This window comes from Onychostoma macrolepis, chromosome 11 (assembly GCF_012432095.1).
Source record: "Onychostoma macrolepis isolate SWU-2019 chromosome 11, ASM1243209v1, whole genome shotgun sequence".
Lineage (NCBI taxonomy): Eukaryota > Metazoa > Chordata > Actinopteri > Cypriniformes > Cyprinidae > Onychostoma > Onychostoma macrolepis.
Window position 1 is genome coordinate 6,489,824 of NC_081165.1, and position 17,165 is coordinate 6,506,988.

The 17,165-nt window shown below is 35.8% G+C and overlaps 1 protein-coding gene across 15 annotated transcripts in view; it reads left to right on the forward strand.

Moving 5' to 3' along the window:
• atp2b2 (ATPase plasma membrane Ca2+ transporting 2) overlaps positions 1 to 17,165 on the forward strand; it is a 147,429-nt gene that overhangs the window by 96,290 nt on the left and 33,974 nt on the right. For 10 of the 15 annotated variants that reach the window (XM_058791058.1, XM_058791070.1, XM_058791055.1 and 7 more), the window contains exons 4-11: positions 2,339 to 2,596; positions 7,937 to 8,062; positions 8,986 to 9,111; positions 10,189 to 10,221; positions 10,857 to 10,949; positions 12,668 to 12,709; positions 14,586 to 14,750; positions 14,858 to 15,072. In XM_058791058.1, the coding sequence (XP_058647041.1) occupies positions 2,339 to 2,596; positions 7,937 to 8,062; positions 8,986 to 9,111; positions 10,189 to 10,221; positions 10,857 to 10,949; positions 12,668 to 12,709; positions 14,586 to 14,750; positions 14,858 to 15,072 (1,058 nt within the window). The remainder of the gene's footprint in view (positions 1 to 2,338; positions 2,597 to 7,936; positions 8,063 to 8,985; positions 9,112 to 10,188; positions 10,222 to 10,856; positions 10,950 to 12,667; positions 12,710 to 14,585; positions 14,751 to 14,857; positions 15,073 to 17,165) is intronic. The other 5 variants (XM_058791061.1, XM_058791065.1, XM_058791066.1 and 2 more) reach the window with 3 other exon arrangements.

The window sequence follows — 17,165 nt, forward strand, 5'->3', positions numbered from 1 at the left end:
AAATCAATTTTAAAATTACAAACATTCCACTCAATTAATATGAGCTCATAAAAAGAATGAGTTAGAATCATTAAAGGAAAATCTAGAAAGAGCTTCTTTTTTTAATTAAGTTTGGCATGTCATAGGACATGTCAATATTCACTCGTCAGTCATTTATTTTTCAATTTTTTGCAATCATTCATTACATTTATTTGTTTATTTATATCAATGTTTGTATTGCTTTATTTATTTCAGTATTTATTTATTTCCAGTTCATCATTCCTATAGCACTTATGTAGAAAAAACTACAAGCTACTACCAGAAATGACCTACCTGTAATTTACACTGAACCTAGTTAGGAGAGGAATGTATCTTTAAAAATAAAGACATAATAATAATAATAATTCAGTGACACACTTGAAACACAGAAACAACAAAAATCAGAAAGTATTTAAAAAATTAAAAAATAAATAGTTTTACAAAATCCACAGTATCCATCAAACACGCTCCGAAATGCTCTCTACTACATATCTTTTTTTTTGACATTTAAATTGACTGATTCAAAAATAATTTACAGAGTTTGCATTTTAGATCTTCTTTATGTATAGCAGATGATTTAGTGAAATGCTGCTGATGTTTTGGACTAGTTCATGAACCAGGAAATGTCTACTTAAATTATGTATTGTATTACTGTGTTTTATGCTCATAATGACATTTTTACCTTAAGAAGCTTAATGTAGTTAATTAAGGGTGGCTTGATTACTTTCTAAGTAGCTTTCCTCACATGGTTTTGTCATAAACTTTAGTATGCAAATTACACGTTAATATGCATTATACACCTGCAGTGGACTTTTAATGATCATTAACAGTGCGGTGGTAGAAATGTGCTGAGACGAGTCTGTGGACACCAAGATGCAGTGGCTGATCATGTGCTCCACTGGTTTTACTATTTTAATGTATTCCTTAAATCAGTTCAGTGTAGGGTCGTTTCTAATGGAAGGAGGAAGAATAAATTCTTGCTGAAGAATAAGAGAGCCAGCCAGCCAAAAAAAATAAAAAAGTGCAAGATGTCAAATGTTGGGAACAGTGTGTATGTTTGCAGTTTTCCTGAATCAGACGGTGGTTTGTATGTCCTGGTGTATTCAGTGTGTCCATGTGAATTAATGCTTTCCAGCAATCAGGGTGTTCCTGTGCTTGCAGTGAATGTGTCTGCTGTTTCCTCCTGCACAGCTGGAGCAGGACTGGCCTCTGCTGCAGACAGACCCCCAGCGAAGTCACTGCAACCCTCACACTACAGCACTCCAGCAGAAAATCATTGGAAATAATTAGACATGACCTGAATGTGTGTACATCATAAAACGGATTGATTTCTAGATGCATTTCTTCATCAGTGTGTGGTTTACAGTTATGTAGTTGTGAATGTGTTACCCAGTTCAGATATGGTATTTGTCAGAATTTTTGTCAGTGTTTATCTAACATCATTCTGGTGTTATATAAAATGCGCTCAATGCATACGCAGTAATCACAGTTACTATGAATCATTGCGTTTGCGCAATATTCTGCATGAAGTGCCATATTTAATCAGACTCATGTGATTCACTCCAAGTAAAAATACTTTGGTAAATATGAAAAAGTGGCCTTTACATTTCAGTTTAATGAAAATAAATATCATTAACCAGATTCATCATCTATCAGGAATATCATTAGCAATTATATTTAATTCCTATGCCCTCATAAACCAAATGTTTTAAGCAAAACATACTTTTTTTTTTTTTTTTATTATTTGAAAAATAATTAATGTGTCTTGCGTGTTTTTATGTGTCTGTCTCTGTGATTTTATTATCAGAAATGGCTCCTTTAGCTTTTCACCTCCTTTTTCCTTTAGCTTTCCGTCTTACATTATAATGCAAAGATATGCAGAGATGTGATGTGAGAAGTGACACTTTCTATGAATAGTGTACAAATTAGAGCCTGAAACTCTTTAAAATATTTAATATTTTAGTATTCAAACAAAAGCGTTATATGAGAACGAAAATTATTATTATTATTATTATTTTTATTTAAAAAAACTATTAACAGCATGGGTAAAATGGTTGCAAGTTTTCAATTCACCTCCACCTCTTTCAGATAAAATTGAACGCATGTTTGGTACCACCCGCTGGATATTTTACTTTAGAAGTGTTTCAAGGTGCACATTTTAACAATAAGTCTGGTCTGGGAATTATTCACTTCAAATTGTAAATTTACTGATTTTAATAGACTACCAGAATTGTATCCCTTTCTTCTGACGGCTGTTTGTTATGGTTAACGGGATTTGTTTCCATCAGCATGTTTAAATCTGGCCTTCCTCTTTCTGCAGCCTGTGGGGCAGCGAATGCAGGTGCGGAGGACGAGGGGGAAGCGGAGGCTGGTTGGATCGAGGGGGCTGCTATCTTACTCTCAGTGGTCTGTGTTGTTCTGGTCACGGCCTTCAACGACTGGAGCAAGGAGAAACAGTTCAGGGGTTTACAGAGCCGCATCGAACAGGAACAGAAATTCCAGGTGGTGCGAGGAGGGCAGGTCATCCAACTTCCTGTGGCAGATATTCTGGTTGGCGATATTGCACAAATCAAGTATGGTATGTGTCCTCATTTTTTTAATTTTAATTTTTAACTTAACCTGTGTTTAGCATTGGGTGGCACAGGCTTATAGGTCCTTTACATGCAGTCTGCCAGCAGTCACATGGCACTACATGGCACAAGCTGATTGGCCTGTACTGATTCTGCAGCCATTGAGATTGCTAGCTCAACATTTAAATACTTTAGTTTAGCGTTGGCTGTAAGGCCCTGTTTACACTGGTATTAAGATGTGTTTGGTCGATCAGATCACAAGCATACAAGGCAGACTCATTCCCGTTTACATTTGCTGTTTTAATCCATCTCTTTTGTCCACATGCAGACACTTCCCTGATTTTGTATAAATCTATAAGTGGGTGTATGCGTGGGCTTTTTCTGATCTTTTGATCTAATGTTGCGAAATAAGCTCATACAATTTACACACAAACGTGAAAAGAGCCAACAGAAAACAAGACAGAGAGCAGCAATTTTTGGTGTTGTCCACTTGTGACTGGATTGACAAAAATGCATCTTAAAGTTGGGCCTGCAGCAAACTATCAGAGTTCCTCCGAAATCCTCCACCTCCCCCAGCTCCACCTGTTTGCTACATGGTTTATGTACACCTATTCATGCAGCAGCGGCATGAACTACATTAACATTGTCATATCTTATTAACATGTTAAAACTATCCCAAGTACTGTCATGACTGAAGTAGCTAATGTATATAGTATATAGTACAGTATATATGGGTGATTCCTCAATGTTTCGGTCTTCTAGGATAATTAAAAAAAAAAACATTTAGTGTGGTGTGACATGCTAAACTCCATCTAAAACAATTTTAAATAGTATTGAGCTCAATCTTTTTAAATTATAATTCATGCAGCTTTTATGAGCTCATATTAATTGAGGGACTACAGTACATAAAATATTTATACTACAATTCATGTCAAACTACAAAACCATTTAAATGATTTATTGAAGACATAAAGGTGATGAAAAATGGTTAAAAACATTCTAAGAAATACTTAGCAGTTTCAGTATCTACATTATCCTTAAATCTTGATTAAAAAAAAAGTCCATGAACATGTGTCTAAATCTGTAATATGCATTAACATAAGAAGTTTAAGAAGTTAATTTTTCAAGATTCATAATCGAAGGTTCACTCATATATAATCTGAAGTCCACTAATTAAGTGGTGCATTATCAAGAGAGCTTTTACACATGACTGGACATCATTGCTGTGCGATGAAGCAAGACTGATCTGTGTCATTAATTACAGTTTGATTATGAGAGTTGCTGAAGCAGATCAAGACTTTTTATCAAACTAAAGGGCTGTGCTGGTTCTGCAGTGTTGGAGAGGTTCCGGTTGTTATTTCGGATCTCCTGAACAAGTGGGAGGCAGATAATGTAGCTGTTGACAGTGACAGAGCGATCTTGTGGGTGAGAGCATTTGGCAGGCTGGAAGAGGGGTTCCATCTCCTTGACTAGTACAGTGATGGTTAGCAGTCCCAGGCTTACCGTTATTTTTGAATATGTGTGGGAGTTGATATGTTGCTTTGCAAAGATGTAAAATGAAAGCAAAATTATCTCTGAACGAAATGACATTCTCTTGATACATTAAACAACAGAAGGGCCAAATACCGAACCCTGGGGAACACCTACAATATAGTGTTGCCTTATTGAGCAGAACATACTGCAGGCCTTATCATTTTCATACTGACTCAGTTAGGGCTATAAACTCAGAAATATTGGAGAGAGATTCTGTTGTGAAATGCTTGACAAGTGCCATCTTAGAGGATCAACTTTGGAATTCTTTGGAGACAGCAATATTGATCCAGACTTGTTGTTTGGAGAAACTGAAGGGATTATTGGAAGGAACACAACGGCGCTATGAAGAGCTTTGGAGATTAGATTCTGAAATATGCTCCATTCCTGACTGGCTGCCTGTGTTCAGAAACAGTTTTGTCCCTGTTTTGTCCTTGACCATTAGATTTAACAAGTTAAGCTAAAGAAAGACTCTTGCTTTAGGTCACTTTGAATATCAAGCACATGATCACATTTCCCCCAAATAGCAAAATAATTCCTCAATATATGAGACACCCCACGCTGCAGACTGTAGCGCGGTGACGTCAGGTATGTCACGTATATGTTTACCGCGCATGTGCAAAGTGACGTATGGTATGTCTATGACAAGCATGCGCATTGCGTGTGTAATTTGCATTACGTGGTGACGGTAGTTTTCGCGTCGTGCGTGACGTAACACGTCATAAAAACGCATGTGCATACTTAACAGAATACTCTAATAAAATGTAAAAGTATTAAGAATGCTAAGGTGGAAAAAAAATAAAACAATAAAATGTAATACAGCACATATACATGATTTTAACCATGTCTCATCTCAGGTAAAATGATACGGAATTACAGAGTTTATTCTGTAATATCTGTGTAGTATTTTATTTACAATTTCTTAACATTCTGTTGCACTTTACTTCACTGTGTATATTGTAATATTACCCTTTAACGGCGCCTTATATATTTCTTATTAGGCTAGTCAACATTACAAAAGATAACATCAATCGTCAGCTCTAGTGCCGCAGATGGTAAAACGTGTGTTTTTCACATTTTGACGCGATCGACCCAGGTTCGAATCCGCCTTTTGCAAAGTTTTTTCTCCCTTTTCAAATTTCAAATCACATCAAAAAAGCATTTATTTTCAATAAAAAATAAGGAAATAATCAAAAAGTTGTGAGGGAGGGCTTTATTGTCCCAATAAGGTGATATCCATTTAATAATTTGAATTAAAATTATAATTTACACTCAATAAGTTATTATTGCATACTGTTTTATAATGTACTACAATACTGAGGTACAGGTAATTACCACTGTTTGCAATAAGTAGTTTAAATAGCAGAAAATCCTGCTATCACTTAGTGCAAATAGCTGCTGCCTTTCTTATTTTAATCTGTCCTCTGTCATGGTTCTTGTTTATTTATTTATTTAGTATAATTTTGGACATTTTTCTTTTGCTTTGGCAATTCTGCATGTGAAATATTTAAGCCAATAAAGTAGTTTTAAATTCAATTGACTACATACAGTATATTTTCAGTGTCTGCATCCCATTTTATGCATGGTGCCTCCAAAAAACCAAACTGATAACAGTGATCTTTTTTTAATTTTTATTATTATTTCAAAGAACAAAACAGAAAATATAATTGTATATACAAATATAGATTAAGACAACAGACTATAAACATGACACATGAGAAAGAAAAAAAAATTGCATCTGCTCATTCTGAAATTCACCTCCATCACTGATAAAACAATCAACCGAGCAGTAGCCCTCAAATTCTTTGAATGAATAAAACCCATGCAGGACTCCCCTCCTGCCATTCCTGCCATACCTAGGTGTGCAGTCTTTAAATACAGAATCTCACTGCACCGTAGGCACTGGGTCTGTGAATACGGCACCCGGCACTCCTGTCTGTATTGTGCAGAAAATGCACTCCAGTTCACGACACCTAATTTACATAAAAGAACAAACAATATTAAATCATTTTGAGGAAAGGCAAAAGAGCCATACAAGGAAAATATTTTAAATGTATTTTTAAATATTATAGGATGGTGTTAGAAAAAGAGTGTTGTTTGCTTTGTCTGTAAAGTACCTAAGATATTTAATTTATAATCAGCATTAACCAACTAAATTAAAAAAGTTTGTCAAGTCAAAATTTAGGTTGGCTTGGCTTGAGAAAGCATAGCCTGAAACAATTTGAAAGTTTTACAGTTGAGGGTAATACAGTCTATCAGGAAAAAAACAAACAAAAAAAACAGATAGTTGAGATGAGACAGACAGAAAGATGAGAAGAGAGACAGACACTCAAATACTTTTTACAGTATTCACTACATGTTAAGGAGTTAAAGAACTGTCTAGACATATGAAGTGGGCCTCTTCTCTGAATTTCGTCTCACTGACAATGTCCCTAAAAAGTCTTATGAACATGAAGGTAAATTTAAGAGGTTACACTTTACAATAAGGTGTCATTGGTTAACACTAGTTAATGTATTAATTAACATGAACTAACAATGAACAATACATTTGTTACAGTATCTATTAATTTTTGATAATGTTAATGAAAAAGATGACATATGAGAAACATACATACATACATACACACACACACACACACACACATATATATATATATGTATGTATGTATGTATGTATTTATTTTTATTTTTTGCAATGCATGCAATTCATTACTTTATTAATATAAGTATTTCTGCTCTATTTTAATACATCTTTAAAGGCTAATTGTAGGCGACATAAGACTTTTAAAGACCAGCACCAGAATCCCTGTCACTTCGAATACTAACACATATCATAAAGCATGTCATAAATGTTTGAAATCGCACACATTTGCAATGACACTCTCTATGATTAAGACCAAAGCATCCTTACAATTAAAAGTCAACACAAACGCACATTTTTAAGAAAACAAAAGTAAGTAAATGTACCGGAAGTGAATGATCCATTATTGAACCTGCGTATTTACGGTAAATACATAGGTAACGTAGGTACGTGACGTCACCGCGCTACTGCGCATGCGTTTTATAGATATACCATACGTCACTTTGCGCATGCGCGGTAAACACATACCTGACGTAGGTACCTGACGTCACCGCGCTACAGTCTGCAGCGAGGAGTACTTGCAATATATAACTTTAAGACATTTGATTCCTAGAGTTTTTTTTTAATCCTGTTGTTCACTGATAAAGCTGTTAGTCTGTTAACAGCTACTTAGATGTCTCAGAGTTAATCACTTTGCCAATATAAACTGAAGATCATTTAAAGACATTAAAGAACAAAGAATATCATTTAAAGACATTATTGTGACACCACTGAGCATATAAACAGTGGCTTTAAAAACAATATATTGTTAGTTTTATCATTGATATCATGGACATTAGTCTGTGACTGAGTTACTGTCAATCAGTCAGTCCTTCTGCATGAATTTTTAAATGTTTCATCTATGTGTTAGACATATATCTTTGGCTGTTGTGCCACGTATTGCTGTTTTTTCAGCACCTCACACCGTGAGTACTGTACTTTTAAGATGCTGTTGTGTTTGATTCTGTTGCACTCTTCCATCCAGCTGTTTCATTAAGCAGTCCTGTGTGGATGTCTCCTCATTCATTTTGTGCTGTTGCTCTTATTAAGTGTGGTTTGGTGAGGAGTGTATTTGTGGTGGATCAAGTGCATGGCTAAATGCATTGTTTTGCATTTAATTATTCTAAATTGACATGTTAAATTGACAGCCCTAATCCATTTGAATTTTCATGAACTAATGCTGAATTTCTGTGTTCAGGTGACCTGCTTCCAGCTGATGGGATCTTGATACAAGGCAATGATCTGAAGATTGATGAGAGTTCTCTGACAGGGGAATCTGACCATGTGCGCAAATCTGCAGATAAAGACCCCATGCTTCTCTCTGGTGAATGCCCTCTTTACTGCTATATTTATTAGAATGTTGTGAAAAACTGCACATAATACATACTATAGTGAATTAAATATCAATTCAACAGATTATATCTATTAAAAACATATAATGACACACCAAAATATAGGGCCAGATTTACTAACAGCTTGTGCCAGCGCAATCCATCTTCTGGCATTAAAATAGTACTATCTACTAAAGACACGCAGTGAAGAATTAGCGCTGAAAAGGTGTGGACACAGTTATTTTTGCGCCTGACCTTATTGAATAAGAATTTGTAGGAGTTCCCCTTTCAGACACAAAATTTATGGGAGGAGAGTATTAAAATGAATCACGCAATGCAATTTACTAACATTTGCGCTCGTCAAATTACTGCCATTTGCACCATTATTTAATGCCCCAAAAAAGCACGTCTTAAACTATTTTGTGCTTGCTTGAATGAGCATCGGCTCTGTTTATTTGTGACTATGCTAATTTGCTCTGCGCTTGGTATATTGCTTTGGTCGATATGTAAATGAGATGTTGCGTCTGTGTTCTTTAATTTGCGCGTTGTCAGTAAATCACCTGCAGAAATTTCCACGCCAATTAGGCTCTCACGCTAATTTGCCTTGTTTAGTAAATCTGGCCCACAATCTATTCAGTGCCAACTGCACCATTTATTGTTATGCAGTATTTTAAGAGAACACTTTTAATGCACTTTGATTCTACAAGTTTTATCGAAAAGGACAATAGTGACAAACTAGTCCTCTATGTTTGCTTCTTGGCCAGTCAGGTGTGCATGAGGGATGGTTGTTGACAGACAGCAGTCTGTGGTGTCCGTGTATGACGTCACACACTGTGTCATTTGTGCTGAGGTCAGAGTGGCCTGCTATTATTTACAGTTTCTCCATGACTTACTGCTTGGTTAACTGAATCACCAGGCACCCATGTGATGGAGGGCTCGGGTCGAATGCTGGTCACGGCTATCGGAGTGAACTCTCAGACTGGGATCATCTTCACTTTGCTGGGTGCTGGAGGAGAGGAGGAAGAGAAAAAAGAGAAGAAAGGTGCGTAACTAAAGCTCAGCTTGGCAAAACCTCAACAGAGCTTCGTTACATCTGCCCAGGACACTTCTGTACATGTAATTCCTGTCAACCGATATGCAGCTATTTTTGTATAAAAATATGTAGGCTTAAATGTAATTTACATCTGTTTGGATTACACCGTCTTAACGTATATAACATACAAACTAATATGATGTATGTTTACCAATCATACATGAATGAAACGGGTGACATTTCTGTACCCTCAAAAATCGTGCCATAGTTTATCAACTTTTTGCATCTATATGCTTTTATTTAAATCATAAAATCATATTTAACAATTACACTTATTCAAGTATATTAGAACTGACATAAATGTGTTCATTGTAAAAACTAAATTTATTCAGTTAACAAATAACATGGTTAAAATATGGCTAGCTGTGGAACAAGTAATATTGATTTAGTTAAACTGTATAAGATTGAAACTAATTGGATTTATTGTTTATAAATATATCTGGTTATTGCATAATTATATCACAGATTCAGTTTATTAGTAAGCTATTAAGTTTGATTTATGTATGACTGACAAATACACGTCACATGTATCTCAAGTTTATTAGTATGCTAATGTTAAAACAGTGTGATTCTAAAAGTTTGAAACTTTATATACGCAATTGATAAAACTCTCCCCGTGTTGTCAGGACATTTCAAGTGAAAAGTAATTGTATTTACTGTTGCTCATCGATTTTTGAAAGAATTAAACTATGGTGCATAGCTCATCCCTCAGGTTTGATACCTCAAATTGAGGAGTGTGTGACATTTCGATTTGACTTAAGAAAACCCTAGCAACACCCAGCTAAACACCCAAGTGGCGATGAGTTTTGCGCAGAAAAGTTTCATTGGAAAAAAAAACAAAAAATTTTGTCCCAATTTGTCCCAATAAGAGACTGCTTTTGGGTTGAACGTGTTACTGTCGCTTTCCCAGTGGCTGCTTCGGACTGACATTTGAAAATGTGCTGTTTATGGTTGGGTAGCATGTGCTGCCCGCACCGTTTGTCAGCATAAGGCCTTATGTGTGTGTTATTCTGCAAACCGCCACAGGTCAGGCTCTGGAGGATGGCCATCAGCTGGCAGGTAGAGTATGAATCTCTGTACCCGGGGATATCTGCAGTAATGCTCATTTATTACCCCACTAAACCCGCTCTGCCCTCCCGAGCCCTGCTTTAGTAACCGCGATCTTTCACTTAAAAAGATGACCTTTTTAAGTATTTACAGAAATGCATTTCATCCATGATCCTGCATAGATGATGATCAGGAGGTTGTGATATAACCCCGACTTATTCCCTCAAGAGCGAATAGATTGATTGCGGTTTCGTAGCCTGGTAGTCTGATACCCTACAGCTTGTAGAGTGTTGTGATTGAAGCACTTGGATTTGATTTGGAAGCATGTGTTTATTTGGTTGTTTTATTTTTTGAATCACCTGTTCGTATTTACTTACTTGGTAGTGAACATAGCAATTGGAACTTTCTCTCAAATGATGGGTATCTGTCAATGCCAGCTATTTGTGCCATTGATCATTGTGTCGTTTTGTGCCTCGACTTTGTTTTGTCTACCATATTATGTGTAACCTGTCTTATGTTGCAGTGTTTTTTTTCCATCGATGTCATTCTTTTAAAGACGCCTTTCAGTTGACAGCAGTATATTGAGAGATACTAATCGTGGTAACGACGCTCTTAACCATGCTACTTTTGTTCATTATTACGGCTAGACTGCTCCCATCCCTCCTCACACCCCATCGCAACTATAGCTACCGATGGTGCGGCAAGCGCAAATGCCTCTGGTAATACCAGCCTAGTCAATGGTAGGTTGAGCAGCCCTCCGCTGTCCGTCCCTCACTGGCTCCGCCTCTCCTCCTCTTCCTCCTCCTCCAGTTGTCTTGATCTTCCTCTCCTGCTGACTGTGCGTTCCTCTCAGTGCATGTCACCTCTAATCGCTCACTCCTTTTCTGTTCTCCTCCCTCTTCTACTCTTTTCCCTTCTGTTATTTTATACATATGCCAACAACAGATTGGTTGAAATAAGCTCCATTGGTTATTTATTGGTAAATAACATCCATTGGTTGAAATAAGCTGTTTGACTATTACCAGAATAGTTGAAAACTTATGCATCAATAAAATAAGAACTGCACCTCAACTGATTTTAAATTTCAGTCATCTGGGTTTCGAATAGAAGATCACGACTTATTGTGTAGTGTTTTTAATATGTTGGAAAACCAAGTGTGGATTGTAAAATGGTTTGATGTGAAATATAATTGAAATTTGTGATGTTACAACATGATTAGTTTTCATTTGTTAAATTGTAGCATGCATATGCTACTGTTCAAAAGTTTGGAGTCAGTATTATTATTTTTTTTAAACTAATTAAATTGGCAACAAATACTTACATGTTTCAATTTCAAATAAATAAACTTTCAATTAATCAAAAAATTATGAAAAAACTAATGTGTCCATAAAAATATTAAGTAACTGTTTTCAACATTGATGGTAATCAGAAATGTTCCTTAAGGAGAAAATCAGCATATTAGAATGATTTCTGAAGGATCATGTGACGCTGAAGACTGGAGTAATGATGCTGAAAATACAGCTTTGATCACAGCAGTCAATTATATTTTAACAGATATTCTCACACAATTATTTTAAATTGCAAAAGTATTTTACAATATTACTGTTTTTTTTTTATCAAATAAATGCAACATTGATGAGAAGAAGAGAAGAGACTTCTGTTAAAAAAAAAAAATAATTACACTGACTGCAAACTTTTGAACAATAGTGTACAAAATGAATACTGTAGTATATTATTACTGTAGTACAGTTCTGAATAAGAATCAGTTCTTAACTTCCAGATAGATAGATAGATAGATAGAGATTGGTTTTGCGTGTTTGGTTGATCTTGTTCTTGTGGTGAAGTGGCTCTCCTCTCTTCTCCTGTGGTGTTGCATGGCTGTTTCTCCTGCATGTCCAGTAGACTTGTGCTGTTCCTCTAGTCCTCATTGTGTTGAGTGTTTCTCTTCCATTTCTCCTCCATGGAATATCTGAATGACTGCTACATAGTTCTTCCACTATGACAAACCATAGTGACAAACCTAGAAATGACTACCAAGTGTTTCAAATGTTGTGTAGATTCTACACATATTAGATATTCCATGGCATTCCTGTCAAAAAACCAACATGAAAACACACAGCTGAACTACTTTTGTTTGAACAAACACATACTGCATATACTTCAATATCAAATACATGTATTACAGAAAGTAATGATTTGTAACATAACATTTACACCTTAACAGAGTAAATGAACTATATGTCACTGATCTATCTGATTTGACCAAACCCACAATGCACCTCAGAGCTTCATTATGAAACAACTCTGTGTTATGTATGTGACTCACAATGATGTTGATAAATTACTCATTCTCTGTCTTCCTTTTTCATTTGATTTCACTGTAATGTCCATGTGATGAATGTTTTATCGTCTGCTTTCTGTTATTTTTGTCCTGTGTCTGTGGATGCCTTCATCTTAGGTAAAATGCAGGATGGAAATATGGAGAACAACCAGACCAAAGGTAACCTGCTTTCACTTTACCGCTGGTTTGAGCGCTCACCATTATTTTATTCCTCCTTTCCTTTGGGCGGGTTCAGATGTCAGCTCGTCTGTTTGTGCTGCTTCTCATGTGTGCGTCAGGGTCTCTCAAAAACCTCACACTTTCTGTCTGTGTCGAAATCTCGGACCATTTTAATTCTTAAAGGAGTTCTTAGTGATCTGTAGCCTAGCTGTTTTTGCTCTTTGGTTATTCATCATATGGACAAAAATATCCAGAAGTGTCTGTATATTTCAAGTAATGGTGACAATAAATTAGTCTATGCAAATATTGCCAACAGAAATGTATTTAATTTAAGTATTCAGCCAGTAGGTGCTTCATATTTGGCAACTGACTTTACTTTTATTATTAAATACTTTGGATTTACATTTGGCAATCAATTTGCCCTTAAGTTTATTCTCATGATACAGTCTGGTTAAAGCATTGTGCCATAACGTTTCTGATTATTTTCAGGTATCCAGAGTTGCATGTATGCAAAAGGTTTTACATTTTATAATTAGTCCATCTGTTGATATTCCCAACATGAAAAACGGTTTGTGTAATCTTTATGTATGAGTAACTTAGATTGTGAGCTCCCTTTGCAGTATAAATGGATTTAGGCAGTAGATATTAAACAGAACTTTTGTTTACTGTAATAAAGGTATAATTCAGTGTGGAGCTATTACTGGTCTATATAGCTGGGGTTGCATTGAGCATCTTTAAAATGTGGCAAGAAATCCTCAAGAAACATCAAGCAGTTTGTCTTTTGTCTTAAAGGAATAGTTCATCCAAAAGTAAAAACGAGCAGCTCTTTTCCATTCAGTTACAGGGAATCATTCATTTGGTTTGCAGCACCTATGTTCTATGATACAGTTAATTAAGTCTTGCCCTACATTTTTTCCCGTTAAAAAGCCATTTCACTTGTATGTACGACTTCCGTATCATGCCGTTTTTAAGTTATTATACACTAAAAATCTTGTCCTATATCTCCTTGATGCATTTGAAGGAGTTAATGAAAGAATTAGCTACATCCAATCACTATTTTTCTTTACAGTCAACTCACTGATTCAATGATCCAGTCACAGGCAGAGATACCACTGAAAATGATTAAATTTCATTGTACTCCTCAGAAGACTTGGAATACAGCGTACAAGTCATATGTCTGTATTTTTTATAATTTTTTTTTTTTACATGAAATTCCCATTCATTGTAATTGTGTGGAAAAGAGTAACCAGCAAACCTCTTGAAGATTTCTTCTTGTGTGTTCTGCAGAAGAAAGAAAGTGATACAGGTTTGAAGCTAATTATTTTTGGGTGACCTATCCCTTTAAATAAAGGGACTTCATATAAACTTGATCCCATATAAACTTGATACGGAGCGTCTGCCATCAGATCCCATGAAAAGGTTTTTCAGTAGAGCAGACGTGTCTCAGTCATGTAATGATACCACGATTGACCTTTAATTGAGTTCCTGGATAAATGTGAAATTCATTCACCGGCTCGTGTTCCCTTTGAGACAGATCAACTTAGATATACAAAATAACATATTAATTTGGTGGTTTGGTGATAATGTATTGCCTGAAGATTAATTTTTTTTTTTTTTTAAATATTGAAAAAAAGTGGTGGCTAGTAGCTCAGAATGGTCATTCATCAATCATGTTTAGTCGCCAACATATCCAAGTTACTATTAAACAAACATTAAAACAAAAACAAAAAACAACAGTACAATTTAAACTATGGCTCTTCTGTGATTCTCTCACAATGACTACATGGCCAGTACAGTCGAGGTCCAGCTTTAGCTGTAGAAGTGAGCAAAGTTCAGACGTCCCATAACCCACATGTGTTCCCTGTGATCATTACAGTAAAGAAGCAAGACGGTGCTGCAGCAATGGAGATGCAGCCCTTGAAGAGCGCAGAGGGTGGAGAGACCGATGACAAAGAGAAGAAGAAAGCCAATGTCTCCAAGAAAGAGAAATCCGTTCTGCAGGGAAAACTGACAAAGCTGGCCGTGCAGATCGGCAAAGCAGGTGCTATGTGTGTTTAGGTTGTTTGGAGGATCAGGGCTCGAGGCTGTTTTATCACTGCAGTGGAGCGCCATGCACTAATGCAGTGTTTGGTGTGATCTGGTCCTCAGGTTTGGTGATGTCTGCCATTACAGTCATCATCCTGGTGCTTTACTTTGCAGTCGATAACTTTGTGCTTCAGAAGAGGCCTTGGCTGCCGGAGTGTACACCGGTCTACATTCAGTATTTTGTCAAATTCTTCATCATTGGCGTTACAGTGCTGGTGGTGGCCGTTCCTGAAGGCCTTCCTCTGGCTGTCACCATCTCTCTGGCCTACTCGGTGAAGGTAAACTTGTTCAACATGAAGAACATTTAGACTGTACTATATTTAGATCTAGTTTAGTACTTTGATATTACATGAAGCTAATGAACTCAGACTGTGTTAAAAAAAAATAAATAAAAATAAAAAATAGTTTTTACAAAATCATTTTGGGAGCTTCTGTAAACACATTTGCAGAACAAACTGTATACTTTACAGTAGAGAACCGTAATTTACAAATATGGTAACACACAACACTTAAATAATGCAATAATCATTAAACAACAGAAGATGTAACATAAAACCAAAATGCACATAACTGATATCAAAAACTATTAAGAAACATGATTATTTAAACAAAATACTTTAAATGTCGCACAGGGAATTTAGGAAATGTCAGTTTACAGTTTTTGACTGTAAATTATATGTTAATTTGTTATTTTTTACTTCTAAAAACTGCACAATTAACAGCATTTTAAAGTAAAATTACAAACCCGATTCCCAAAAAGTTGGGACACTGTACAAATTGTGAATAAAAAAGGAATGCAATAATTTACAAATCTCATAAACTTATATTTTATTCACAATAGAATATAGATAACATATCAAATGTTGAAAGTGAGACATTTTGAAATGTCATGCCAAATATTGGCTCATTTTGGATTTCATGAGAGCTACACATTCCAAAAAAGTTGGGACAGGTAGCAATAAGAGTTAAATGTACATATAAGGAACAGCTGGAGGACCAATTTGCAACTTATTAGGTCAATTGGCAACATGATTGGGTATAAAAAGAGCCTTTCAGAGTGGCAGTGTCTCTCAGAAGTCAAGATGGGAAGAGGATCACCAATTCCCCCAATGCTGCGGCGAAAAATAGTGGAGCAATATCAGAAAGGAGTTTCTCAGGGAAAAATTGCAAAGAGTTTGAAGTTATCATCATCTACAGTGCATAATATCATCCAAAAATTCAGAGAATCTGGAACAATCTCTGTGCGTAAGGGTCAAGGCCGGAAAACCATACTGGATGCCCATGATCTTCGGGCCCTTAGACGGCACTGCATCACATACAGGAATGCTACTGTAATGGAAATCACAACATGGGCTCAGGAATACTTCCAGAAAACATTGTCGGTGGACACAATCCACCGTGCCATTCGCCGTTGCCGGCTAAAACTCTATAGGTCAAAAAAGAAGCCATATCTAAACATGATCCAGAAGCACAGGCATTTTCTCTGGGCCAAGGCTCATTTAAAATGGACTGTGGCAAAGTGGAAAGAAGATGCGACAAAGAAGACCTAAGACGGTTGAGCAACTAGAAGCCTGTATTAGACAAGAATGGGACAACATTCCTATTCCTAAACTTGAGCAACTTGTCTCCTCAGTCCCCAGACATTTGCAGACTGTTATAAAAAGAAGAGGGGATGCCACACAGTGGTAAACATGGCCTTTTCCCAACTTTTTTGAGATGTGCTGATGCCATGAAATTTAAAATCAACTTATTTTTCCCTTAAAATGATAAATTTTCTCAGTTTAAACATTTGATATGCCATCTATGTTGTATTCTGAATAAAATATTGAAATTTGAAACTTCCACATCATTGCATTCTGTTTTTAAAAGTGTCCCAACTTTTTTGGAATCGGGTTTGTACATAAATTGTCTGGTTAGATCTTTTACAGTTTTTCACTGTATATATATATTTCCCATTGCGTTTTACAATATTTTAACAGTTAAAATTACACAATTTTTTTTTGTTTTACAGTGCAGACAGCAATGTTGTGCATAATAGGATCACTTTTAATAGTTTTAAAATGCTTTATTTATTTTTATTTTGGGAACCCTTTACTCCATTACAAAATGACATGACTGAGATTATTTTCAATGAACCTGTTAAACAAGTTGCTGATTAAATCACACTGGACAACTCATCTGCAATCATATCACAGAGGTTTTTTATAAATGTTTATCTCATTTCTGCTTGCCTCCAGCAGAAGCTGACTCCCACAACCTGTGCATGCTCACTTTAAAGTCAGCATAAAATGAAAATTGATTTGAGACAGATTTTATTTGTGCATGTTTTATTTATTATTATTATTATTATTACAGTGTAATTATACATTTA